Raw genomic sequence first — 27,533 nt, forward strand, 5'->3', positions numbered from 1 at the left:
TTTAAACTATGTAAGCAGCTTTTACAAAGATTGCGCCAAAGATAGATCATTACTCAACAGAAGACTGCAAAAACATCCAGAACCTTGGTCTCATGCCCACGCTGAAGCTGTAAGGAGAATTAAAATAAAGGTAAAAACTCTTCCTATTCTTCATATCGCTGATGAAGATTCTTTCAAAATTGTTGAAATAGAAGCCAACAATGAAGGGTGGGGAGGAATTTTGAAGCAAAAGAAAGAAGGAGAAGAACAAATAGTTCAGTTTGTCTTAGGGACTTGGAGCCCACCTGAGAAAAAATATTCTACTATAGAAAAAGAGGTCAAAGCAGCATGGAACTGCATTGATAAATTTGATATCCACCTGATACACAAAAAATTTCTCTTAAGAATAGAGGCCTCTACACCAATGCTCTAAAATGAATGAAGTTAGTGCCCCAATCATATTGCTTTGTGGATCTCCATCAGAATTATGAATGATATCTCCCATTTCATCTTTCAAGATCTCATGTTCCATTCCACTATTGTTTGTGATGACTCTCTTTCCCACCATCTCAACAAAGTTCCAGTAAAGCACTGAACAATAGATTTACAAGCTTCTATTTCATTTTTTCCCCTTAGGCACATGAGCTTGTATTCTGTAAACATAAGATCTATCATTTGTCGAATCTGAGCAACACTCAGATTGTCAATATTCCATTCTCTGTGTGATTCAGGATGGAAGTTATGTGTTTCTAGAAGTTTCCCTTTTCCACTGAGATCAGGTGTTGGATACTTGGTATATTGACTTTGGAGAGGCTCATAGATAGGGAACATATGTGGTTTTGAGCTTTCAGGTTGCTCTACTTCTTTAAACAATGAGGAGATAGTCATTGGCTCAGATTTTTCTTCGGCCATTTCTTTAGGGAAGAGAGAAGGAAATCTATCAACAGGCTTAACAAGATGCTGAATATTTACAGATCTCTTGAATAGAGAAAAAATAGGAATCAGTTTGTCTTTGGGGGCTATATGAAGTTTATCAATTTTTTCAGACAGTTCTTCAATAGATTCCTGAGCAGATTGTTTTCCCATATCTACTTTCCTTTCAACATCTTCCATCCTTGTTAAGGATTCTTTAACAAAACTTTTCAATACAGTAATGGAATAGTTCACATCATTCGGAGTTCTGTTAATACTATTTACAGAGACTTGTATACTGTCAAATTCTTTTTTTAACTTCAATAGACTTTGCACAATTCATTTTTATCCCTTTAACTACTGTATTTGTCCAGTTTATCTGTTCACTAGCTTTCTGTACCCTACCATCAATGCCAAGGGCACTGTCATCTTTTATGACCAAAAGAATGGCTTTATCACTGTTTTGTGCTTCTCCTAATACAATGTCTTTGTAAGGAGGGAAGGTGGTGCTTTTATGAAATTTTGAAACTGTATTAATGCCATGGCAAACATTTCACAGTACAGTGTAAGTTCCACCAGTGCTCCAAACCACGACAGATATAATGAGGAACATATGAGTTGACCGATATTTCGATTACTTGTCTAAAACGGAGCACAAGAAACGAAGTTTTAAAGGTAAAAACAAAAAAGACTGATTGAGTTTCTATGGAAAAGCAGATTTATACGTGAAAATAAATTCCTATCTCCAAACTGTGTGCTTCGTAAAGGCAAATCTCATTTTATGATTCGATATTTATGGGGGATTTGTCCCTTATGCCTCTATTTTCTTTAAAGAGCATTGCATCAAATTAAATTTTGTTGTTGCAGACATTCATGTTCACTGTATTTTGGGGAATGTATTTTTAGCAGCTGTGGAACCACATGTATCAGCCACATTGGAAAATGGCAAGGCTAGTTATTTTATATATGTACCAAGCTCAGATGGAAAATTACAAACAATCAAGTTACCCTTTGTCTCTACTACCAGAGTGTCTACTATGGTACAAGTAATGTAGTAGATCGAAAAGGCAAAAAATAAAATTGAAGAGCTCAAGGAGCTAAAGACTACCATAAAGATAGGAGAATATCTTCAGACTCCTATAATTAAATAAAGGATCTCAACTCTGAGATCATAGATAGAAAAAGAATGTTGTGCTGAAGAACCAAATGCGTTTTGGCATAGAAAACAACACTGTGTAGAATTGCCCTACAAAGATAAGTATGAAGGGAAACCCTGCAAGAGCAGAGCAATCCCTATGAACAAAGAATATAGAGATCTTTGTCAAAAAGAGATAGAAAGCCTCCTGGAAAGAAGATTGATTAGAGAATCCAGTAGTCCTTGGAACTGCTATGGTTTTTATGTTAATAAACATTCAGAACAGTTAAGAGGTATCCCAAGACTGGTCATAAACTATAAACCTCTGAATATTGTCCTCTCAGATGATACTTACCCCATTCCTCACAAAGGAAATCTTTTAGCAAGAATAGCAGGGGCTAAAGTATTTTCTAAATTTGATATGAAATTAGGATTTTGGTAGGTGGCAATTAATGAAGATGATAAGTTTAAGACTGCTTTCAGTGTCTCAGCAGGACATTATGAATGGAACGTCATGCCTTTCGGACTAAAGCATGCTCCTTCCAAATTCCAGAAGGTTATGGGTAATATTTTCAAGCCATATTTTGATTGGTTACTAGTATACATTGATGATATACTTATATTTTCTAAAAACGTCCATGATCACTTTAAACATATCCAGAAATTTGTACAACTTGTCAAAACCAATGGATTGGTTCTTAGCAATAAAAAGATTGAATTATTTCAGACAAGTATCAAGTTTCTTGGTCATACAATTAAAGATGGGCAGATCACTTTGCAAAAACATGCTCTTGAATTTGTTGATAAATTTCCAGATATGATCACTGACAAAACTCAATTACAGAGATTCTTGGGATGTTTAAACTACGTAAGTAACTTTTACAAAGATTGCGCCAAAGATAGATCATTACTGAACAGAACACTGCAAAAACATCCAGAACCTTGGTCTCAGGCCCACACTAAAGTTGTCAGAAGAATTAAAATGAAGGTAAAAGCTCTTCTTATTCTTCATATCGCTGATGAAGATGCTTTCAAATTTTTTGAAATAGATGCCAGCAATGAAGGGTGGGGAGGAATTTTGAAGCAAAAGAAAGAAGGAGAAGAACAAATAGTTCAGTTTGTCTCAGGGACTGGGAGCCCACCTGAGAAAAACTATTATACTATAGAAAAAGAGGTCAAAGCAACATGAACTGCATTAATAAATTTGATATCCACCTGATACACAAAAAGTTTCTCTTAAGAACAGATGCCTCTGCAATAAAGAAAGTCCTTAGTAAAGTTATAAAGAAAGCAGGAGAAGCTAAGTTCGCAAGGTGGCAGGCTCTATTTGCAAATTTCTACTTTGAAGTCGAACACATCAAAAGCGAAAATAATTGTCTGCCTGACTTCTTAACCAGAGAATATTTAAATCAGAAAGACACTGCCATGGTGATAGTAATAGAATGGGACCCTTCCAAACATATAGAGACTCTGAGAAGTATTTCTGAAACACATAACTGGGAAGAATACTGTTCCAAATGGAAACCAACATGGCAGCTAAGAAACACAAAAGTGCTCGATGAAAATTTGCAACCTCATTCAAATATTCAACACTTAGTACTTGAAAGGAAAGTCTACCCCAAAGGTAGAAAATGGATACATGACATGGTGTATCAGAGGAGTATGATGGCTGCACATTTCGCTGAAGAATCCCTAAGCCAAAATTTTAGAGATATCACTATGATCTGGGCAGAAGGAAGCAACCAAAGGAGAATCTTCAACAAATATCTTGCCATAAATTGGACCAGATGGTCGGGATGGTACGACATGCCAAGCATTATCTTCCTGGATACCATTTACAACTTTTCAGACTACAAAAAGTTGTGGTGGGACATCATGAATGTAGATGGAAAAAACGAAACTCACTACACGAGTAAAATTTAGGGCCACAGGGACCACACAAAGACAACGACAAGGTGAATGGTTTCAACAATGGTGGAACGATTTCAACCTCAACAAGACTGTTATGGATCCTCTTTTCTTCCAGCGTGACTTTCGATATGAATGTGACACTTGTGGATTTTTAACTGAATGTTGGCATTCTCTATGTAAAACTGTTGGAGATGTCAAGAATTATCAAAATAGGCAAATTCTTGGTTATTTTATGAAAAGACACCATGAATGGTTAGTCATGACTAAGATTAAACACCAAATCGTCTTAAGAAAGCCTATGATTGTACAAAGAATTTATACAAAGGCTTGGGATTCTTGTAGATATTCTTAGATAAGATTTCTAGGGGCCACACCCTTGGGGGACTAATGGTTCTCATGGGCTTGTCCTTAAAGCTTCCACAGTGTAATAATGATGTCTAGTCACAAGACTGAATGTGACCAGTTTTCTCGTGGGCTTTTCTGTTTAAAAGCATCCACTATGTAAAAGTTATTTACAGTACAATGTTTTCCGTGGGATTTGTTCAAATCTTCCACAGTGTAACCTAGTACGAAGATTCTTCAGTCACGAGACTCAGAGCACTTCTCCGACTTTTGGTGAGCTTTGAGCCACATCTCTTCCACTGACGAAAGATAGAACTGAATCTTTCTGCCTGACTGTCGGATGTTTGTCCCTTCATTTTCTTATATAAGGAAGGAGTAAGACTCATTCTGGGCATTCAGAGTGTGAGTGTGATTTTGGTTATGTTTTTGAGTTCAAGGAGGAAGTTCTTGCTTCCATCTCTTTAGAGTCGGATATGAGAAGCTTGCACATCGGAGTGAGAGCTCTGGTGAGAACCTAGTTTTTTAAGCCTGTATGTTTTCATAAGAATTCAAGTTCTAAGACAGAGTCTGTGAAAGGCCACGAAGCCTTCAGATAGCTTCTTGCTCGACAAGTCGCAACATCTGATAAATGCCTAAACAGTTTATCTCTGGAAAGGAGCTTCAAAACATTCAACTTGAGTACATTTTTCATTTCTGCATGTGTTAAAACTGTACGTTGAGGTAGTATGTGTAAGACTAGAAGTTCGCTTGAGATTCGCCGAGATCTAAGGAACACCAATTCGTTAAAGGCAGGGGGCCATGTGAGGATGATAGAGTATGAAAGTCCAAAAATTCGTGTATGGGTTCGTGTATTCATCACATAGAAGATACTCAACGCTTGAAGCCCGTGCAAGCAAATTGATAAACCATTGCAGCGATAATGAGGAACATAGGAGCTGACCGGGTACTTCGATCACTTCTCTAAAAGGAGCACAAGAAACAAAGTTTTAAAGGTAAAAACAAAAAAGACTGACTGAATTTCTATGGAAAAGCAGATTTATACGTGAAAATAAATTCCTATCTCCAAGCTGTGTGCTTCGTAAAGGCAAATCTCATTTTATGATTCGATATTTATGAGGGATTAAGCTGGCAATTCGGTTCGTCAACTGAATATGATTTTTTTATAAACTTTATCATTTATGCTCTCGTAGTACGAGAATGGGAATTTGTTCCACATTAAATCCCGCTAAAGTAACTTTAGAAATTCTATTGTCAGGGTCGTAAAACATAGTGCGTGCGGATGTTTTCAGTCACATCGTCCCTTCCGACCATTAATCGACACTTTCTTGTGCATTTATTCTTTGCTTTCCCGGGAAGAAGGCGGTCCTGCTACAATTCTAATGGCTTCCCATGCAAAAAGGCGGTCCTACTGCAATTCCAATTGCTTCCCCTGCAAGAAGGCGTTCCTACTCCAAACTAACTTCCTTGTGATTTTTCTTAAATACTTGATCAGCCAGTGTGAGTGTCATTCTGCTTTTCACTGTAATCCTATAGAGAGTTCAAATATGGCGGTTCGAAGTTCAGCTGAACTGTATTCAAATATGGCGGTTCAAAGTTCAGTTGAACTGTAATAGGTTGTGGATTGGACTGTTATCCAGCTGGTTATCTGTGACTGTTACTATTTTGGTTATCTGTGGTTGGGAGTTTGACTAGTGTTTTCGGGTCTGAGATCATTTGGGCATTGGGGAGTAACTATGCTGATGGAAGAAAACGGCGAAAAGAAGGCCATATACAGAATGACGACTGAGTTTTTGAGAATATGGTGCTCAAATGGTCCTTAGAGGATATAATGAACGAAGATCTCTTCAAGGGCAAGGTCAGTATCATTATTCTAGTTAATATTTCAGAAACATAACTAGCAGGAATTGATTGAATTTTTGGGCATTTCATAATTCAATCTCAAGGACTACCTAGAAATTTTTATTATATTTTATAATAATTATTTTTGGGTGTTCTGCTGCCAACTCAATGGTCTTCGCTCCACTGGGGCGTGCATGGCCAGTTTTCTGTGTTGCTCAATGTATTTCTGTGCGCTGTGTGAATTTAATATCGTCATTGCAAAGAAATTCACAAATTTGATGTCATGCATTTCATTATTGGGTAGGCTCTGGTTATTGTGATCTCTTTGCTTCTAGACCTGCGTTCTTGGCCCGGGTGTTTTCCAGAAGCTTGTTCGTATTACACCTGTTTTTTCACTCTACAAGCCCATCAGTGAATATTGTGTTCATGTTTAAGTCTTGGGCAGCATCATTTCTATGGTTTTTCAAGGATAGGCACTGAGGTGCCAGCCGTGTTCCCTCTGTAACCCAAAGCTAATGCTATATAAGGTCAAACGTTTACGTTAATCAAATTAAATGTACAAGTAGGAGGTTCTCCAGAATTGGGGTTATATGAGAAATGTTGCAGAACTATGTCATGTAAATTACAGAACTCAATAATTCTAAAGATTGTTTATTATTTCAAGGACTCGGTGAAGTGACACAATAAATAATTCTCCTATCTTATGGAGAGGTCTTTCCTCCATTTCTTGACATGTTAGGATATTGTATAACTCTCGAAATACTCTGGGCTTATGGTTGCGGAGTTAATGTTTTGTATTTTTGGGTTATTTTGAGTGACTGGGAGCATCATGCCATTATTCTGCATTTCGAAAGGATTTTAAATTCATGAGAAGAATGTCCTCATGATGCTGCACGCTTTACATTTTCTTTAAATTTGTTATTCTAATTAATTGGTATTGTAGGTAGAGAAATGTTCGAAGGAAAGTTTAATGGGTTTAATAGAATGCCACTACAAATAATAGCTTTCTAGACTGTCAAGGAGGTTGGCACAGAGATTTCTTATATGCAATTTGTAAGCCATAATCTTTACACGGGCTTTTAATTTATGTATGCTAGCTTTATTGCATTGTCATATATGTTATTTTTTCAATTTCTAATTATTTCTGGCATGTTTTAATGCCGCATATGTGGAGTGTATTCTACTGCAAATTCACTATGTGTGCGCCTTATCCTTTTTCTGAAACTACTTTATCATTGTATTAGAATAAGCTTTACTGCCACGTGATTCATGACAGTATGCACATGATTGTGTGCTAATAACATGATTTCATGACCATGTTCACATGCGTGTGTGCTAAGAACATGCTGTTGAAGAAAGATTGCTGTTATGCATATCGTTTTCCTGTGTGTAAGTGCTTTTTCGACCCCTAGCTTGGCCCTTACGGTCTTTGCAACTCATCTCCCCGTCTTGCTGAAGTCAACACCCTGCAATGACTCTCTCTCGTCGAATAGTGAATACGATATGTGGCAAGACTTTTTATGATTCTTGGGGTGTTCTAGAAAAATCTCAAAGCTCTTTTATGACAAAGCAATTTGCGAGAAGACTTGACATTAGGATCTTGCTGACAAGGAGATCATGTCTGAAAAGTAATTTGTGAGAAGAATTGACCAATCTAACAAATAGAACACGGGGGTTCAATTCCCTCCCTTCAATCTTTTGCAAAAGAACATTGTTTTAAAGGTGAACATTGTCACCATAAGCAATCATCAATTCAGGTAGATTTAAGTCTTGATAGTGGGCATCCGTCAGATATTTTGTCATTTAAGCCTTTTCACTTTCGATGAAGGGTGAGAATGTTGCAACTTTCTATGTTTAGGATGCTGATATGGCTAAGATGTGGACGGTGAAGACTCTTGATCTAGTAAATTGGAAGGTGCAAGATCTGGTTCTTGTTGAATAAAAGGTGTAGGATTTGCGTGCTACATATCAATAGAAAAATCATCATAATGATAGATTCAAGTTTGATATATTGGATAGTGGACAAATTGTGTAGGGTTTGATTTCTAGCATTCTACAACCTAAGTAGTTTAGGAGATTAAGGGGACTTGTTTCCTTCGTTGAAGTGAAAAGATATTCAAGGCCTATTTGCACTACTTTCATCTTTGACAATAGGAGTAATGATTTGTTGTGTATGTTAATCAAGCTCACCACTTATATAACCTATAGAATGAATCAATTTGAATGTGATGAATCTAGTTTGCTTCCCATTATTATGAGAATATTGCTTATGAGTAGCCATCCATGTATGAGGAGTGCCATTAGAAGATATATTTCTATTTTTAACATGTATACCCCAACTATATGACTTGTTGAAATATCACCCACTTATATTTTCATTTTTTACATGGCTTAAGCCTAAGTTACATTTTTCTTTTATTATTTTCTTATACTTATTTTGTTTCAAATAATTAACATTAGTCATTGTATTGGAGCACGGCCCCCCTTCCCTTTAGCAATTAATTTGAAATTTTTAAACAAGATTGTCTCTGGATCCTACCAATTTATCTTGTTACCCCAAGTGTTGTATGAGGTGAGATTTTCTTCACACCCTTTGTGATTTTCATCACACTTAGTTGCACTTGTGATTTTTATGCATGACAAAAATTTGCAAGATGGTATTGATGAAGCACTTTGTAGATATATCATATAAGGGCATTATTATTGGTGCACATACTTTCTTGGACACTTCACTCATGGTATTGCAACCATCCCACCCATGGGTGTGATGTGTCTGGAGGAGAAATTGTCAACCATTGCCACTGGTGGGCATGAAGTGTCTCGAGGAGAGTTGTAGCTTGCACACTTATTTATGTAGGCTACTAAGGACAATCGTGATTTTCACTAGTGTATTACAGAGTTACTTTAGTTTGATTATGGAGTAACCTATGCTACATCTTAGTGTTATGATGTTTTGCTTAGTCTATTTTCTTATCATGGAGGGAGATGGCCTCATCTTAGCACTTGGGGATGTGTTGATCTAGTCTTCACATTTTTTAGATATTGAGGATACTTGATAACATTTGGTTCTATGCAAGGAGTACCCCTAACATCTTGGGGCTTATTTGGCATTGTCTTGGCATCTTAGGATCATATGTTCATGATCTTAATGGAGTGCCTCTCTTTGGAAAACATTTTTAGATGATCCTAGCTCTCTAAATAGCAAGTTGTGGCATTCTTTGACTTGATTGGAGGCTTACTACTTGAAATCCCTTGCTTGTTTGGATGATTTTGACACTTCATCAGTTTATGTGACATGGAGCACCATCCTAGATGGAGTGCTCCCTCTTATTGGCCCATGTGTTGAGGCATTTTACAAGTTATGGTGTATTTTGATGAGGGGCCCCACTCCTCCATGGAGTTAGTTGAGCATTTGTTGACCTTGCATGTGCATTGGTTCCATTATTCATTTGATTGTCTGCACAACCCTTGAGGAGTTGTTAGTTTCTTGGGCCATAGATTAGTACATCTACTACATTGGAGGAAATTGGTGAAGTCTTACCCTCTTATTTCCTTGTTTATTTTAGTATTGATAGAATTATTTTCACTTATATGGTTGCAAAATTTTATTTCCAACTCTAGAGTACACCCATTTAACTAGCTGAAGGTGTATCTCCTCGAGATCTCACCCTTTGTGAATTTTTTAGCATAAATTTTCCAGCATTTATGGGTAGTTATAGCATGCTTTATGCAACTTTTCCATCCCTAATAACATAAGAAAATTGCCCTTTTAGATTGTTTTAATGATTCCATAAACTGTAGGTTTTATTTGACACTAATCTTTCCTTTCAACCACCTCTTAAAACTAAAAAACATATCTCTTCTTTGCTATACGAATTCTGAAAATTAATTTCTGGATATCATAAATCAGATTTCATTCAAGACTAATTAGGTTACTTAGATTTAAATAATTCATATTAGACTTATGTTATTTGGTCATGAATCTAGAATTTTACTTGAATCAATTCTTAAATCAGATTTCTGACTAAGGTAAGTTGTTCTTCATATTATTTATCATTTACTTGGGTTACTTATCATGTTATGCAAATTTATAAATTGCATTTTTTGCATAATAGATCAGATTTGCAGGTTGCCTATTTGCTATTAATTCCACATGTTTTAATAGGCTTAAGAAATGGCTTTCTCCACTTGTTCAAATATGGGAATTACCTTAAATTTCACCATAAAATGCAAGCTTTGAATTATAGATTTAAGGTGCATGTGAGCTATCATCTTTCATTGAATCTAATTGGTTTATGCTTCAATTCATTTATTGTAGGAATTTACATGTATGAAGTATCACATTAATACATCATTCACATACTAAATCATTTTACTTCACACAGTCTTACTTTTTCTTGGATTTAGTCCATGTGTTCATATTTCTAAATGTAAATCATTGTTATAGATCACACATCATTCATTATTATAGATTAGAGTTACTTCTATGTCTACACTTATTTCAACGTATATTTTTAGACTTAGTTTCCTTCAACACTAAAAAATCTAGGGATATCCCCTTGGTCTTAGGAGAGCCGACCGAAAGTGAGAGGAGAATTGTGTTAAGGTGACAGTGAACTTCTCCTAGGCTTATGTCAAGGTTTCATTTATGGATTGGGACTTTTTCGACTTAGATGTGAGTTGAAAGGTAACGCATCATGTTGCAATTCCTCACAATGACAAGAATGAGAATGGGAGAAGAAATATAGTAGAAGGTCAAAATGAATAAAGAGAAATCAATTATAATTTTCTCAATCCCCTCTAGCTCATATATAATGTGGCCAAGAATAGGTCGGTAATCTCCAAAACCACATGTGAATTAGGCCTGGAAATAACCTTAATTGCAGTGCCTTGCGGCTGTCATATTGCTGCCATGATAGTGACCAGTACAAAGTGATTCCTCATGAGGTGCACCCAACCATGAGGCATGCAACTCCTATGTAACTCACCTTTAATGATGCTCTATAAGCTACTGTAAGTCTCTAACAAGGGTTCCCTCTCTTGCTGTCAAAATTGCCTTAAACAGGTGTAAAGATAGCTCTTTACTGCTGCTGTTATAAGTGTTAGAATAACTCCAAAATTAGGAGTGTAACTGCTCCTCTAATGTTCCTATGCTGCTGTCCATAAATCCTTGAAAAAAATGCCCTCCATGCCGCAATATATTCTCAATAGTTGTCCTTGAACTACTCTAAACTCACCTCATTTGCTATCTCACTTTGGAAATAAATGTGGAATATGTTGGGAGAAACCTCAAAATTTGTAGCAATTTTTTTTGAAATTTCGTCTTGGGAAGCATGCCCACAAAAACTTCATGGAGTGCATTTTCCCAAGTAGATAGAAAGTCACAAATTTGATGGTTAGATTTATTAATTCTCGGAGTCCCTAAGTCGTGTTTGGGGGGTTGATTTGAGTCACATTCTTCTTTCCAAATTGTCATTTTTAGGTTATTTTAGTGCGATTTTGGGGATTCTTGTGATTCTATAGGAGGATATAGTTCCCATATGGAGCCATTGTTAATCCTAGATTCATGCAAAATCTGAGTGTTACACTCAAGTTTTGTAGGTACAAAGTCAAAAATCTTGCTTTAATGTAGATTTTGCGTGCAAAATGTGGGGTTAATGTGTTAGTTTTTGGTAGCAACAGACAAATGTTCTAGTCTCTATGGTGTTTAAGAGGCTAAGGAACATGAGATCTCCAAAACCTAGAAAAGTTTTCTCAAGAAATGCTTTAGAAGGCCTCAATTAAACTATTTAACCAACAATTAAATATTTCCCAAGTCTAACTTAAGAAAACTGGTTAATTAAATCAGATTAATTAAGAGAAATCAATTTTGCTCTAGAGACTTGAGCTAACCAGTTACAAAGAGAAAGGTGAAATTCCAACCCGAGAGAGTTAGTGGCAGGGTGTTCAGTGGTGAGAATTTCCGGGGAAGTTCTTAGGAGGTTTTCCAACATTCCAGTATCAAGAAGGGAGGTCGAGATTTCCAGCAGAGGAGGCCGAAATAGCTAGTGCGAGTAGCCATTTTCCTCAATGCATGTAGCAGTCGAAATATTTCACTTCGAGTTGCCGGAGGAGGCACAAGTAGCTTCAGGAGGCAGAGGGAGGCAAATCAACTTGCAGGGAGAGGTTCCAAGAGGCTGTGTGAATTACACTGATCTCATAGTGCCCATTCTAGGCGGACGATACAAGTGCCAGAGAAGAGTGTGAGTGGCTTGGAGGAGGCCAGTTTGATTTGCTAGAGGGAAAGGTAATTTCCCAGATTATTTTTCCAGTAGAGAATTTTGTATGTCGAAGGTTTGCCGTTCTACGACAATTAGTTGTAATTATCTGTTTGCTGAAGAATAATATAAACCCTCATCTACTGCACTGGTTTTCCCACCTGGGTTTTTCTAGGGACTATTGTCCAAAACTAATGGGGCTAAAATTATTGTGTGTGAATTATTTTTTTCAGTTGCAATATTTTATATTCCGCAACTTTTTTTTTGTGAAGAATTTCAGTGAGTTATTTGATATTTGTCGTTAATAATTAGCAGAAGGCAAATGAACTGCATAAGTTAGGAGAAAAATTTCCAATTGTTGTGATTCGTGGAAATTTCACATGGTATCAGAGCAAAGCTAGTGAGGTTGGTGCAGATTAGAGAGATCAATGCATTGATTTATAGACCTGCGAGTTGGCTAGTCAGCTAGTGCGTGTTTCAGAGGCAACAATTCAATTTCTAATCCTTAGAGGTGATCTGGAGGAAGTGCGATTTGTCTCCGTGAGCAACAACAGCCAATGAGGTTGCCGAAAAGGATTTCTGCAGGTAGTTCGAATTTCGCAAAGCAGATGTAGCGTAGAAGTAGATCCTGTTCTTGTAGCAAATCACCTCATCCATCACCCTGTACTTGTCATCCCCAAATGTGCCATCCAAAATCTTGCAAGCCTGTTGATTCTTGGAGTACTCCTCAATAACTACGCAATCCAGTCCTGGGTGGTCTCCATGAGGGAAATGTCGCGGGTTTGTTAGACAGTGCATTAATCACCACATTATGCTTCGCCTTGATATACTCTATCCCAAAGTTGTACACCTGGATCCTTCTCACCCACTTGTACTACCTCTCATTGAGCTCCTTCTGGTCGAGGAAGAACCGCAAGCTATTACTGTCTGTCTTCACCTTGAACCAGTTCCCCACCAAGTACTATCTGAATTTGGCCAACACATGCATGATGGCCAACATCTCCTTATCGTATATGAAGTATAGTCTCTCGTCGTCACAAAGATTTCAACTCTTGTAAGCAATGGGGTGACCACCCTGCATCAAGATTGCTCCAATTCCCTCCCTTGATGCATCACACTCTATTACAAAGGGTTGCAAAAATTCCGGCAATGCTAAGATAGGGCATGAACTCATGACAACCATGAGGCGCCCAAAGGCCTATTGTGCTGTGGCTGACCACTCAAAAGCCCCCTTCTTTGTGAGGTTCATAAGGGATGTTTCCAACTGATAAAATCCCTTCATGAACCACTTGTAATAGGTACAGATGCCCAAAAATCCCCTCAACTCTATCAAGTTCTTGGGAGTTGGCCAATCCAAGATGGCCCATATCTTCTCCTAATGAACCTGTACTCCTTTCTCCGCAATCACGTGGCCCAAGTAAAGCATCTTTGTGAGGCCAAGCTCTCACTTGGACATCTTAGCATAAAGCTTGTGCTTCTCCAAAATTTGCAACACCTCCTAGTGTTGCAAGTGCTCCTCCCAGGTGTAGATCAAGATGTCGTCAAAGAACACCAATACATATTTGTGCAATTGCTTACAGAACACATGTTTCATGCAAGATTGGAAGGTGATCGGTGCGTTGGTTATCCCAATGGGCATAACTAGAAACTCAAAGTACCCATAGTGGCACCGAAATGTTGTATTCAGGATATCCTACTCTCTCACTCGAATTTGAATGTACCTTGAGCATAAGTAAATTTTGGAGAAGTACTTGGCTCCCCTCAACTTGTCCATCAACTAGCCTATCCTTAGAATAGGGTACCTGTTCTTCAATTTCCTCTTGTTGAGAGCTTTGTAGTCAATGTACATGCGAAGGGTCTCATCCTTCTTCACCAACACTATAGAAGAATTGAAAAGGTTGGAACTTGGCCTAATGTGGCCCAAGGCTAACAACTCGTGAATAAACCTCTCTATCTCATCCCGGTATGCCTTGGGATATCTGTAGGGGGTGGTGATGGCTGCCTAAAGCCCCCCCTCTAGCTCAATAATGTGCTCAAACCCTTTGTCTAGGGGACAACCTGGAGGAATCTCTCCAAACACTGATTGATGTCTTTGTAGGATTGCAAAAATGTTCATATGGGGTTGTCGTGCTTGAGTCCCTGCCCTTGTCTTTGAAATCTTGCACTCCATTGCCCATGCTATATCTCCCTTCTGCAGATATGCCTCCATCCTATTGGCTGGCACAAATTGAGGTGGGTAGGAATGCATTCCCCTCAACACCACCTTCGTCCCATTTGACCCTATGAACTCCATCTCCATCGCCCTAAGTCTGTTTTGTAGCACCTTTTGGAATATAGCCATTGAATCCCCAACACCACATTAGTGTCTGGCACGTTCACCACAAAGAAGTCATCGGTGGCCGTGTAGTTCCCCATCGTCAAATTCATCTTGGGGATCATCTTGATGCACTCCATGGTCTGGTTCTCGGATGCCAAAACTGGGAATCCCTCAAAAGGTTGTGTCTCCAAACCCTCCAGTCTACCAGCTGTGCATCTATGAAGTTGTGGGTGGCCCCACCATCACTAAAACAGTGACTTTGACCCTGGATAGCGCCCCTAAACCTCAATGTACGATATCTTGGAAACCTTGTAAGCGAAGCAATGCTGCCCCTCTTGGTAACTTGATAATGCGACTCCTCCCTTGCATCATGGTGCTCTTCCTCTCCTCCTGCCTACTCCTTCTCACCCTCCTCCTCAGGCTCGCTGTCAGAAAATACCTCGATATAGTGGGCCTTGCCCTTGGAACACTTGTGCCTAGGTGCCCAAGGCTCCTCAAGGGTAAAACACAGCTTCCTCCTCCGGAGGTCCCTCTTGGTCTCATCATCCATCTGCCCATGTCCTCTCCACTCCTTCTGAGGCGGTCTAGTGTCCTTACCTTTTTGGAGAAAGGTAGGCTTGGGAGGTAATCTGGTCTTAGGGACTGTGTCCATTATGTCCCTAGTCCTGGTGATCGCATTGTGCAAAGTCACAGGCTTGTAGACCCTCACCCAACCACGCAATGGGTTTGTCAACCCCTCAATGAACAACATGACCAATCTCACCTTTGAGATGTCAGATGCCATCACTGGTAGCCTCTAGAACTTCGCAATATATGCCTTTGTGTTGCTTGTCTGTGTCAATTACACCAACTCCCGAATGTGTAACTTTGGGTCCTTCCTGCCAAATCTCTCTATGAGCCTCTACATGAACTTTGTATAGGAAGTAATAGCGGCATGACCCATAGTGATCAACCTATGATACCGCCACTTCTGTGCAGCGCCATCTACGTGCAAGGTGGAAAAATTAATCGCATCTACCTCCCTTATGGGGTTTAGCTGGAAATAAGTGTCTAACTTTTACACCCATGCTCTAGTAGAACTCATGGCTGACCCATCAAAGCTGGGAAGTGTTATCTTTCCCATTGTCCTTTGTGAGTCCTGCTTTTACTAACTTCCCCTATATGATGATCTAGCTCCAATTATGTGCTTCTCCTCCAATTGGAAAAACTCCTGAAAGTTCATAGCCAACTTGATCCTTGGTTCCAAGGCATCATGCTCATCAATCTCATCTACAAATGATCTCATCAAGGTTGCAAACAAATTTGGTTCTACCATGGGTCCATCCATGAATTGAGGCATCGTGGGTTGGTTGGAATGGCCCGTTATGTGTGGAATGTATTGCTGGTTGATGCTCCCATGCATGTGGCTCCCCTCTCCAGATTGGGATCCAATTTCCCCATCGTTATCTTGCTTCCCCTGATTTTGTAAATGAACACTAATCAACTGTGCTAACATATCCATCATAAGCTTTTGTTGCCTTCCCAACTTTCCCAATGCTAGCTCCTTACCCCCTTGTTCAGGTTGTTCCACGTTCTCCACGGGCTCTTCGTCCCAATTATCATGCCTACTTGCTTGTTCTACCTTAGTGTCAGAAAAAGGGCCAGGGTTCCAACTTCTACTAGTCTTATCCTTCCTCAGCCCTTGCCTCTATGAAAGACTACACCACCAAAACAAGGTGGCATCACCAGTCCTACTCCCAATGCCAGCGAAGAACATGCTCTAATACCACTATAATATTCTTAATGGAAAAATTAATAGTGTATACCAAAAGAATAACTTGGAACATCAAGTAAATTAATGAAACAATCATAAGATTAGCACACAAGTGACACAAACAAATTACTCAGCCATTTTATTAATTATGGGGAACTAGGTACATATAATGAGATGAAATGATAGAACTTGGGTTTGCCAAGCAAGAGGAGCAAAACCCAAAAAAATGTCTCTAACCCAAGTGAAGAATAGCCTTGGAAAACAAATGCGCACTACCCAAGTAATAATCTGTTGTTGGATAGCCACTGAAATAATGATTTTTGCTCTAAATACTGCTCGGATCAACGTGAAACTCCATCGAAAGACTCCTCTCCAAAAACCCACAAAAACTCAAAAGGTTTCACTAAACTCCAAGTTGTGAGGAAGCCCTCCAAGTGGCGTGAATTGCCCAACTAGCCACTGGTGTGTACTGTTGTAGAAATTATTTGCGGAAGCAATCCTCAACCCTCTACTGAATAATTTCCCCAACCATTCAAGCCTCACTTTGGAATGCCTAAATCTTCCAGCTCCTTAGCCCTTCGATCTACCCAACTCTTATCACTGCACAGGCTTTGCCTAGTGTTGACACCTAATCTTTGGGATTAGCAAAACATATGTGAATTTTGTAAATAGAAAAATAAAGGAAACTAGAAGATGAAGACATTGGGAGATGAAACCCAATAGTCTCCCTCTCCTTGTATATATTCATATTCTCTCTTAATGCAAAAAACAATTTTATTCAGAGTTACTCTTGGCCTGACATGGTATCAGAGCTAGCTCCCCAAATTAGGTTTTATGCCCTTGTAACTCCTATTTCCTGCGATTAAAACTTCTGCTCTGTCGATTGTCCTCTTTGATTTAGTTTCAGGTTCCATTTTTAGTTTCTGCTTAAATTCCAAATTGCGCGGAACCCTGGAAATCGATGCATTTGGAGGAGAAAGTCTATTTGTTTGATTGGTCAAAATGTTCAACCATGTTCGGCTCAAAGACTCACCATCTATTCTCAACAGAACCAATTCGTTGATAGAGTGCCCACTGCATTGGTGTAATGTCGTGGTAATGGCCCTGCATTAATTAATCTTTGCCTGCGGCTTGCATTTCTGTGGTGTGCACCATGACATTGTGAGACTGCATAATAGCTTCAAGGACGACCTTGTAATTTAATATGCATAAGTTGACTCGTATATATGATGTTTGGTTGATATGGATGTGTGTTGAAGTTTGCATTGCGTTCTCTTGTGTATGGCATCATCTGATTGCTGGCCATAAATATTATGATGTTGTGTGTTTTGAAATGTACGTTGACACTTTTTTATGAAGGCCGAATGGTGTTTTTAAATGGTGGATAGTCATTACATCAATGGTATTGTATATAAATATACAAATATGGTATATACATATATAATGGTTCATGCATAATGTAAAGATATGAAATTAGTTGAGATTATTTTAATGGTTATATGTTATATTGCAAGGAAGGTATATAACTATCATATAAGTCATATGTTGGAGACCATAATGTATATGTCGGAGCCTACTTTTTTAGTTGAAGATTTTTGAAGACATAGCTAATCATTTTTATTACAAAGACATCAACCTATTGTTGTAAGTATTATAATAATTTTGAAGCCAGGTCAGATTATATGATACATTCACTCAACTCCATTGTGGGAGTAGTTCTCTCTGGCAAAGAGAACTATCATGAGTAGTCTCGGAAGATAAAATACACTTTGATTTTTAATGAGTTGTGGAAAGTGGTCATTGAAGGAGAAGGAAACAATGCACTAAAAAAAACCTACTTTAGAGAAGGAACTTGCCATTTGGGAAAATAATAACAAGGCCTATGCCTTGATTGCAGCGTCAGTAAATGAAGAGGTGAGTTTTCATATTTCTCCATTTTGAAATGCCTTTGAAGCCTTAGAGAAGTTGAAGGAATTGTATGACTCACAATTTGAACTTGAAGTTATTCAATTGATGATCAAGTTGTTCAATCTTGAGTTGAAAAATGACGACCCTCTTGCCTTAGCATCAGAAATAAGATCCATTATGCATGACATAAAATCCATTGGTGCTGAAATAGATGCTCCTCTCATTGCCTATGTCAAGACACTATATCCCACTTACTCACATTATCTCGAGTCATTGCAAGAAAGTGGAAACTTAAGGAGATTTCCTTTGACTCACTTGAAAATAAGTTTGTTGAAAGAGAGAAGGATTTTGGGAAGAAGACAACTCCTTAGTCTTCTTCAAGTTGTGTGCCTTGCATAGAAAGAGAAGAATCGCATACAAGATTCTTCTAGAGGAAGAGGTGGCCGAAGAGGAAGAGGAAGGAAGAATTTTAGAGGCAGGGGAGCAGACTTTTCCGAGGAGAAAGGTCTGATCATAGAAATGGACATGATGCTTCCACATGTAAGCTACCTTGCGATAGAATCGAGCAGGAAAGAAATGAATTAAAAGGTAAAACACCTGGTAAAGGGAAAGGAAAAGCACCAAAGTCTGCTCATTATGTTGTGGCACATTGCAACATTGGAGTAACTGAAGAATTATTTAATGCTTCACTTGCTTTATGGAAAGATGCTTGGTTGCTTGATTCAGGAGAAACTTGCCACATGACATTCAGAAGAGATTTCTTTGAAAGTTCATTGATAATGTTGACGGAGCAGTATACTTTGCAGACAAGTCAAAACTCAAGCCATCAGGCTCAAACTGCTTGGGCTTCTAGACTTTCTTCTGCATGATGTTCTATACCTCCCAGAGTTGAGGAGAAACTTCTTGTCTTTGGTCCACATTTGGCAGCAATGACACTCCGTTCATATATTTGATGGCAAGGTCGAGATTAGAAAAGCATTAGATCACTCACTTTTCATGACTGGGGTAAAAGAAGAAAGACTTATGACGCTGTAAGAAACCTTTGCTCGTGTAAAGAACTTTTCATACAGTTGTCATTATGATGAAGGTACACTTCAATTAAGTCTTTTATGGCATGCTAGATTTGGACATCTGAACTATGATAGCCTTCGTTTGTTGAAGAAAAATGGTGTTACTAGTTTGCCAACTATTCCTAGGCAACTTAAGTAATGTGATGCTTGTATCTTAGGAAAACACAACAATTTGGCTTTTCATGATTCTCATTCTAGAGCACATAGAAAGGTTGAACTTATTCATTTTGATTTGTGTGGCCCTATCCCCGTTCCTTTTGCAAATGGAAATAAATATATGATGATATTTATTGATGACTACACGAGAACGCGTTGGTTTTTTTTATTGAAGAACAAATTTGAAGCTTTTGAAACATTCAAGAACTTTCATGCATGGATTGAAAATGATGCACAATAGCTGCCCTACTCCCGGGCAAGTATCAAAAAGCAAGCAATCAACATCATCAACATTGATTTCCTTGCCCCACCCATCAGCTATTGACTCCTTACTCTAGCAAATCTCTAGCCGCTACCAGGTTCTATATCCCACGGGTTGTACCAGCTTCGTCAATTTTGAGCATCACGGGTTAAACCAGCTTCTTTTGTTTTTCCCATCATACCTTCCAGCTTCATATTAAAGCCAGCAAGGATCAAGGCGCTCAACCTCCAAATGATTCAATCCCGCTCAACATGAAACATAATGAAATGTAAATGATAAGTACTCAAAAATCCGCTTTAAGCGCCCCGAGAGGAAGCGTAAGCTGGCTCGACTAACAGGAGAGGAATCTCGGACTTTCAAAAGGAGCAATTTCATTAATGAATAATGGTGAATTAGGCTGTTTTAAATAACTGGTATCTAATCCAAGTATCCAAGCTCGAGTATCCAAGCGGCTATAAGCCCAACCGAGCCGGGGAGCCCGTCCAAGTGTGGCCCATCCAAGTATCCAACAAAGTATCAAAGCCGAACCGAGCAGCCCAGCTATGATTGTAATCGACTCTTGGGATCGAGTACCATCATTGACACTGGGTATAAGCGACACCTGGCAATACTAATAAACGTTGTGAAAGGGGCGAGGGAGCCACTACTGAGGAAAGACTGATGAACATGGCATTGATGCTCCATTAAGAGTTGGACTTACTAATTCAATTCCAATTATGATATGTAATTGTTTGGGTAGTTATTCCGTTATCATTATGATTGGGCCCTTATTGGCTCTATTCGTGCTGATAATGGAAAATAATATACTTCAAATGACTTTGAAAACTATCTTCGCCAGCATGGGATCAAACATCAAACAATTGTGCCTAATAGTCCCCAACAGAACGGAGTAGCTGAAAGAATGAACAAGACAATATTAAATATGGTACGTTCGATGATGTTTTTCGAGAATGTTAAACTGATGTGTTGGGCTGATGTAGTTCTATGTGCTGTGAATATAAAGAATATGTGTCCATCTCATGCTATCAAAAACAAGATTCCCTATGAAATGTGTTATGGCCACATTACTTCGGTGAGGCATCTCAGGGTTTTTGGTTCCACTTGTTATGACTTGATACCTAAGGAACAAAGAAATGAATTCGATGCAAGGAGTCGCAAATGTATCTTCTTGGGGTACTCAAATACTTCCAAATCATACTGTCTCTATGATGAAGTGAATAAAAAGTTTATAATATCTAGAGATGTGATCTTTCTTGAATTTCCAAGACTGACAATGTTGTTGAGCAATAGCTTAATCACTTGGATAGATTTGGACATGCAAAGTCTTTTTGAGAGTTTGATAATGAGATTCCACATCTTGAAGTGGGGATCCCTATATTGGATCAATCTATGGAATCTCCTTCTAAAGCACTCCCCCCCCCCAATGAAGCTCCAACAACTGATGACTGTTTGAGTTGGGAGGCTAAATCTTGATTCAACCCCATCTCAGTCAATTGAGCAGCCTGGGCCATCTCAGGAAGGTCCTCCAAAATGGTTGACAAAGACGCTTGAAATTGTTCATCCTAATGAGCTTGGAAAGACATGAACAAGAAGCTCAACCAAATAGAATGGAGGTAATGTAGACAATCTTGATTCACCTGTTGATATGGATGTTTCTTATGATTTTGAATCGAATTTTTCTACAGATTTCGAACCAACCTCCTTCAAGGAAGTGGCTTCTCATGAAGAATGGAAAGAAGCGATGCAAAAAGAATATGATGCTTTGATAAATAATGGTACCTGGAAGCGGGTTGATCCTCCATTGGGAACCAAACCAATAGACTGGAAGTGGATCTTCAAGAACAAATATAACGCAGATGGCTCACTTGACAAGCATAAATCTAGGCTTGTGGCAAAAGGTTTTGCATAGAAGGAAGGGGTCCGTTATGAGGAGGCTTTTGCCCCCACAACAAAATGGGCTACAATCTGGATGCTCTTTGCCTTGGCAGCTCAGAATGGTTGGAAAGTCCATCAAATGGATGTAAAAATGACTTTCTTGAATGGATATCTGAAAGAAAATGTTTTTATCTCCCAACCAGAAGGATTTGTTGTGAAGGGCCAGGAACACAAAGTATGCAACCTTGTAAAATCCTTGTATTTCCTCAAGCAAGCACCACGAGCTTGGTACAAGAAATTGACTGGGCATCTTTGAAACTCAATTTCAAACATTATGATCTTGATGATGCAAGTTTGTTTGTTAAGAAAATTGGTAAAACAGTTTTATATCTTTTGGTGTATGTAAATGATCTTCTGATGACAGGGAACAACGAGAACTACATTGCATCCATAAAGAAAGAACTGAGGAAAGGTTTTGAGATGACAAATTTGGGTTATGTTCACTACTATCTTGGTATTAAAGTAACTCAACATCTGAAGTTTATATTCCTCTCTTAGAAGCAGTACACTGGAGATTTGTTGAATGGGTTTGGCATAGCTGAGTGCAATCCTTTGACTACTCCAAAATAACAAAACTTAAAGCTCACATCCACTGAAGGAAAAGAATTTGAGGATGCAACAAAGTAAAGACAACTAGTAGGAAGTGTCAACTACTTCACTACTACCAGACCAAGCATTTCATTTGTTGTTGGAATCCTCTCTAGGTTTATGCAAAAGCCTTGTGACAGTCATTAGTCTGTTGCAAAAAGAGTTCTAAAGTACTTGAAGGGAACTCAAGTCTTTGGACTCGAGTATACACAACGGGGTGACTTCAGCTTGATTGGATACTTTGATTCAGACTTCGATGGAGATAAAGAAACTTGGGTATCTACTTCAGGTTATGTGATGAGTCTTAGGTCAGGAGTTGTCTCCTGGAGGTCACGCAAATAGTCAATTCCAGCAGATTCCACAACTAAGGAAGAATATGTGGCAGCAACTAAAGCAACAAAGGAAATTGTGTGGCTTAGGAAAATTCTAGAAGATTTGCAGGAGAAACAAGTACATTCAACTCTTTTGATTGACAACACTTCTGTAATAAAGTTGGCCAAGAACCTAAAGTTCCATGATCGAACCAAGCACATTAATACAAAATATCATTTGATTCGACATCATGTTGAGACCAAGACAATCCATCTACGACATTGTTCCACAAATGAGCAGATTGTAAACATCTTCACCAAAGCGTTGGAGGGGAAAAGTTTGAAAGATTTAGAATGATGCTTGGACTCACCAACATCCCTTCGGATTAAGGGGGGGATGTTGACACCTAATCTTTGGGATTAGGAAATCCTATGTAAATATTGTAAATAGAAAAATAAAGGAAGCTAGAAGACAAAGAGACATTGGGAGATGAAACCCAATAGTCTCCCTCTCCTTGTATATATTCATATTCTCTCTTAATTCAAAACACAATTTGATTCGGAGTTACTCCTGGCCTGACACCTAGAGAGGCCCACACACTGCCAAAAATATATGAATTTGGCCCTCAAGAATGGCCTAAAACTAACCCTGCAAAATACCACCAAAATTATGGCTCTAAGATGGGAAATGCTCTTGCAATTTTCTGTTCACCCAAATCACTGAAGCTAGCCTGGATAACTACTAATTCGCGCAACCTCCGCGCCCAAGAAGTGCACAAAACTGGTTCGATCTGCTGCAAATATCACCTCGTGGAAGCCCCATAATGGACTTGCCAAATTCCTAGCTAGGGAGACACTCAAAGTTCTTTGAAAGTGGTGTGGATTTCACTTGAAACCCTTGTGCTCAGCAACACTCCAATCCTTGCGTTGAACAACTCCAATAGAGGTAAAATTCGGAAGTGTAATAGTTAAAAGCGGGTGTGTAAATGCCTCCCTTTTGCCTTATATACTCTTGGCCCATATGTCCTTAGTGGCCCACACTTCCCACTAATCGACTCTCTCTCTCTCTCTCTCTCTAAGCGGTGTGTATTTCTTCCTTGTGGACCCTTTTTGAGCATGGGACCCATTTATCTATATTTATAAAGTCCAAAGTTGGCCAGAATTTTCCACCAAACCATGTCACTTTACCTAAGTGCTAAAATTGGGCTAAAGGCTTCCATTTAAGCAACTTATGTGATGGGGGATATTCCAGGCTTGGAGATATTTTTTGCTTGTGTTCCTAGCCTCACTAACACCATCTGAGGCTAGAACACTTGCCTGAGCTACATCAACCAACAACAATCCCATTGGTGAACCTTTAAACTAACTCTCCCCATTGACTTTGCTCCTCACAAAAGTGATAGCTAGTGTTTGAAACGTAGGGTTTCTTATTCCCTTATTCCTTTGCCAAGGGTTAGCCATATTTAGCCAAGCCTTAGACTCCATCACCCAAGGTCAAGGCACTGGCCTTTTGTTGCATGGTTGATCATGTTGAATTTAACTTTTCTTCTCCCTCACCCAATTCTTGGCTGCTTAAGGCAAGCTGCTAGTGAGGGATAGGGCACATTTCTCAACCAGGGTGTGGAATGTTGCTTGGTAGAGGGATTCATTACGTGGAGGTGAGGTATTTGCTTCAAAATGGAGTCATTTTTGTGGCTAATTTATCTATTTTAGGGCGAACGACCCTTGCCCTAGGTATATTTTGCCTTAGAAAAGCCTTAGTTTGCCCTAGGCTTCAACTTGGGGCTTATTGAAGGTTTTTTGCCCCATAAATTGAAGGTACATATCTATTGAAAGCCTTTTCCTAGCCTTGTGATCTTAGGTTGATTTATTTAACTTGCTATTTCTTGAGCCTTAGGTCACATTGTGCCCTAATTAAGCCTATTGGAGGATGCAAATTACTCTATTGTGCTAGCTAAGCCTTGTTCTTAGGTTAAGTTGTCCTCCTTTAAGCCTATTTAGTCACATTACCCCTTGTACTTGATAAATCCTTTAGGTGACCTACTAAAGGGAAGCCTCCCTAGTGGTGAAATTCCACAAAAGAGCAGGAGGTAGTGTTTGTAGTGACAATGGTGCACACCTCATATCGTTGTTCCTTGGTCTAGCTCTTGTCTTGTGAGCTACCCTCACAAGGTCTGATAGATTTTGAGGCAACGGGCATAAAGTCATTAAGTTAATTTTTGACCTATTATTGTCCAAGTTTTATAAAATTAATAGGGTCAACTTGAGATTATATCCTGACCATAGATCTGAAGTGTGGAGACGCAATCTCAGTCATCCATCATTTTAGAGATTAGATCAGAAATTATAAAGTTCATAGGTTATTGGAGAGGCAGTTCGATTGGCATTAGAGGATGAGGATTTAATTGAAGATCAAGAGGAAGTATTGACAACAAGAGAGTATCATCGAACATGGCTGCAATAGGTCGATTTTAGGGCAACAGGCAGGGCGTGAAGTCCAAGCCATAGTTTGTTGCAGCATACAGGACAAAATATGCCAGATTGTATAGGTCGACTTTGCTGGATCACATTGGCCACATACGTTAGACTATAACAACATAAAGATTGAGAAATTGATACTTTAATTTTTGAGTGAATACTCTTACTACAATCGAGCTTATCTAAAGTTGAATAAAAGCCCAATGTTTGCTAGTTTTCCCCACCATGTGGTTTATAGGGTAAAATTGTGTTAAACAATTTATGCTTGCTTTTATGATTGATTTAGTTCTGGTGCGTTGAAAAGTGTAACTAGTTGTCAGGGCAGGAGGTAACTCCTCAAATGAATTGTGTTTTTCCATTAAGGCCGATCATAGATATATACATGGAGGGAGAGACTCTTGGACTTCATCTCCCAGTGTCTCTTCATATTCCTATTCTCCTTATTTTCTATTTACACTATTTTACAGATAATCACCCAATCCCAACGATTAGGTGTCGACATACCCCCCCTTAAATTGAAGGGATGTTGTGAGTCCAAGCATCGTTTTGAATCTTTCAAACTTTTCTTTTCCAAGCGCTTTGATGAAGATGTCTGCAATCTTCTCAGTTGTGGAACAATGGCATACATGGATTGTCTTGGCCTCAATATGATGTCGAATCAGATGGTATTTTGTATTGTTGTGCTTCGTTCAATCATGGAACTTTGGGTTCTCGGCCAACTTTATTGCAAAAGTGTTGTCAATCATGAATGGAGTTGAATGCACTTGTTTCACCTGCAAATCTTCCAGAATTTTCTTGAGCCACACGATTTCCTTTGTTGCTTCAGTTGCTGCCAGATATTCTGCCTTGGTTGTGGAATCTGCTAGAACTGATTGTTTGCGTGACCTCCAGGAGACAACTCCTGATCCAAGACTCATAGCATAACTTGAAGTAGATACCCCAGAATCTTTATCTCCATCGAAGTTTGAATCAAAGTATCCAATCAAGCTAAAGTCTCCCACCTGTTTATACTTCACTCCAAAGTCTTGAGTTCCTTTCAAGTACTTTAGAACTCTTTTGGCATCAAGACCAATGTCCCTCACAAGGATTTTGCATAAATCTGGAGACGATTCCAACAACAAATGAAATGTCTGGTGTGGTAGTAGTCAGGTAGTTGAGACTTCCTACAAGCTATTTATACTTTGTTGCATCCTCAAATTCTTTTCCTTCAGTGGATGTGAGATTTAAGTTATTTTCCATTGGAGTAGTCAGAAAATTGCACTCAGCCATGCCAAACTCGTTCAACAGATGTCCAATGTACTTCTTCTGAGAGAGGAATATAAACTTCAATGTTGAGTTACTTCAATACCAAGATAGTAGTGACCATACCCCAAGTCTGTCATTTCAAAACTTTTCCTCAATTCCTTCTTTATGGATACAACAAAGCTTCCATTGTTCGTTGTCATCAAAAGATCATCTACATACACCACAAGTTATACCACTGTTTTTCCAACTTTCTTGACAAACAAAGTTGCATCATCAAGATCATAATGTTTGAAGTTGAGTTTTAGAAGATGCTCAATTAACTTCTCATACCAGGCTCGCAGTGCTTACTTGAGGCCATACAAGGATTTTACAAGCTTGTATACTTTATGTGCTTGACCCTTAACAACAAATCCTTCTGGCCGGGACATAAAAACATTCTCTTTCAGGTATCCTTTCAAGAAAGCAGTTTTTACATCCATTTGATGGACTTTCCAATCGTTCTGAGTTGCCAAGGCAAAGAGTGTCTGGATGGTAGCCCATTTTGCTGTGGGGGAAAAACTCTCCTCATAGTTGATCCCTTCCTTCTATGCAAAACCTTTTGCCACAAGACTGGCTCTGTGCTTGTCAAGTGAGCCATCAACTTTATACTTGTTCTTGTAGACCCACTTGTAGCCTATTGGTTTGGTTCTTAATGGAGGATCAACCAACTTCTAAGTGCCATTCTTTATCAAGGCATCGTACTCCTTTTGCATCGCTTCTTTCCATTCATCCTGAGAAGTGGCTTCTTTGAAGGAAGTTGGTTAAAAATCTGAAGACGAATTCAGTTCACAATCATAATAAACATCCATATCAACAGGTGAATCAGAATCATCTACATCACCTCCATTTTTCCTAGTAAAGCTCCTTGTTCTTGTCTTTCCAACCTCATCAGGATGAACATGTGAAAATTCCTAGTCCAAGTAACCCCTACTGCAACAAATTTGAATCTACTTCACTTACTTGATTTTTAAATTACATTTATCAAGTTATTATTTTGAATACTGAAGAAAATTACTTCTACAACCTACACTAATTAATTATTTGATCTCATGAAACAGAAAACAAAGCAAAGAACAAGATGTGCAAATTTCTAATA

At 38.7% G+C, this 27,533-nt stretch overlaps 1 protein-coding gene across 1 annotated transcript in view; it reads left to right on the top strand.

The window, feature by feature from the left end:
* Positions 1-5,599: 5,599 nt before the first annotated feature.
* Positions 5,600-27,533, top strand: part of LOC149214137 (uncharacterized) — a 372,058-nt gene continuing 350,124 nt past the window's right edge. Inside the window, exon 1 of the mRNA XM_089389307.1 lies at positions 5,600-6,134. Coding sequence (XP_089245433.1) covers positions 6,078-6,134 — 57 coding nt within the window. The 5' untranslated portion in view covers positions 5,600-6,077. The remainder of the gene's footprint in view (positions 6,135-27,533) is intronic.

The sequence above is a fragment of the Pinus tabuliformis genome, chromosome 1_1, assembly GCF_031772625.1.
Source record: "Pinus tabuliformis cultivar Carrire ecotype Pingquan chromosome 1_1, CPIR1, whole genome shotgun sequence".
Lineage (NCBI taxonomy): Eukaryota > Viridiplantae > Streptophyta > Pinopsida > Pinales > Pinaceae > Pinus > Pinus tabuliformis.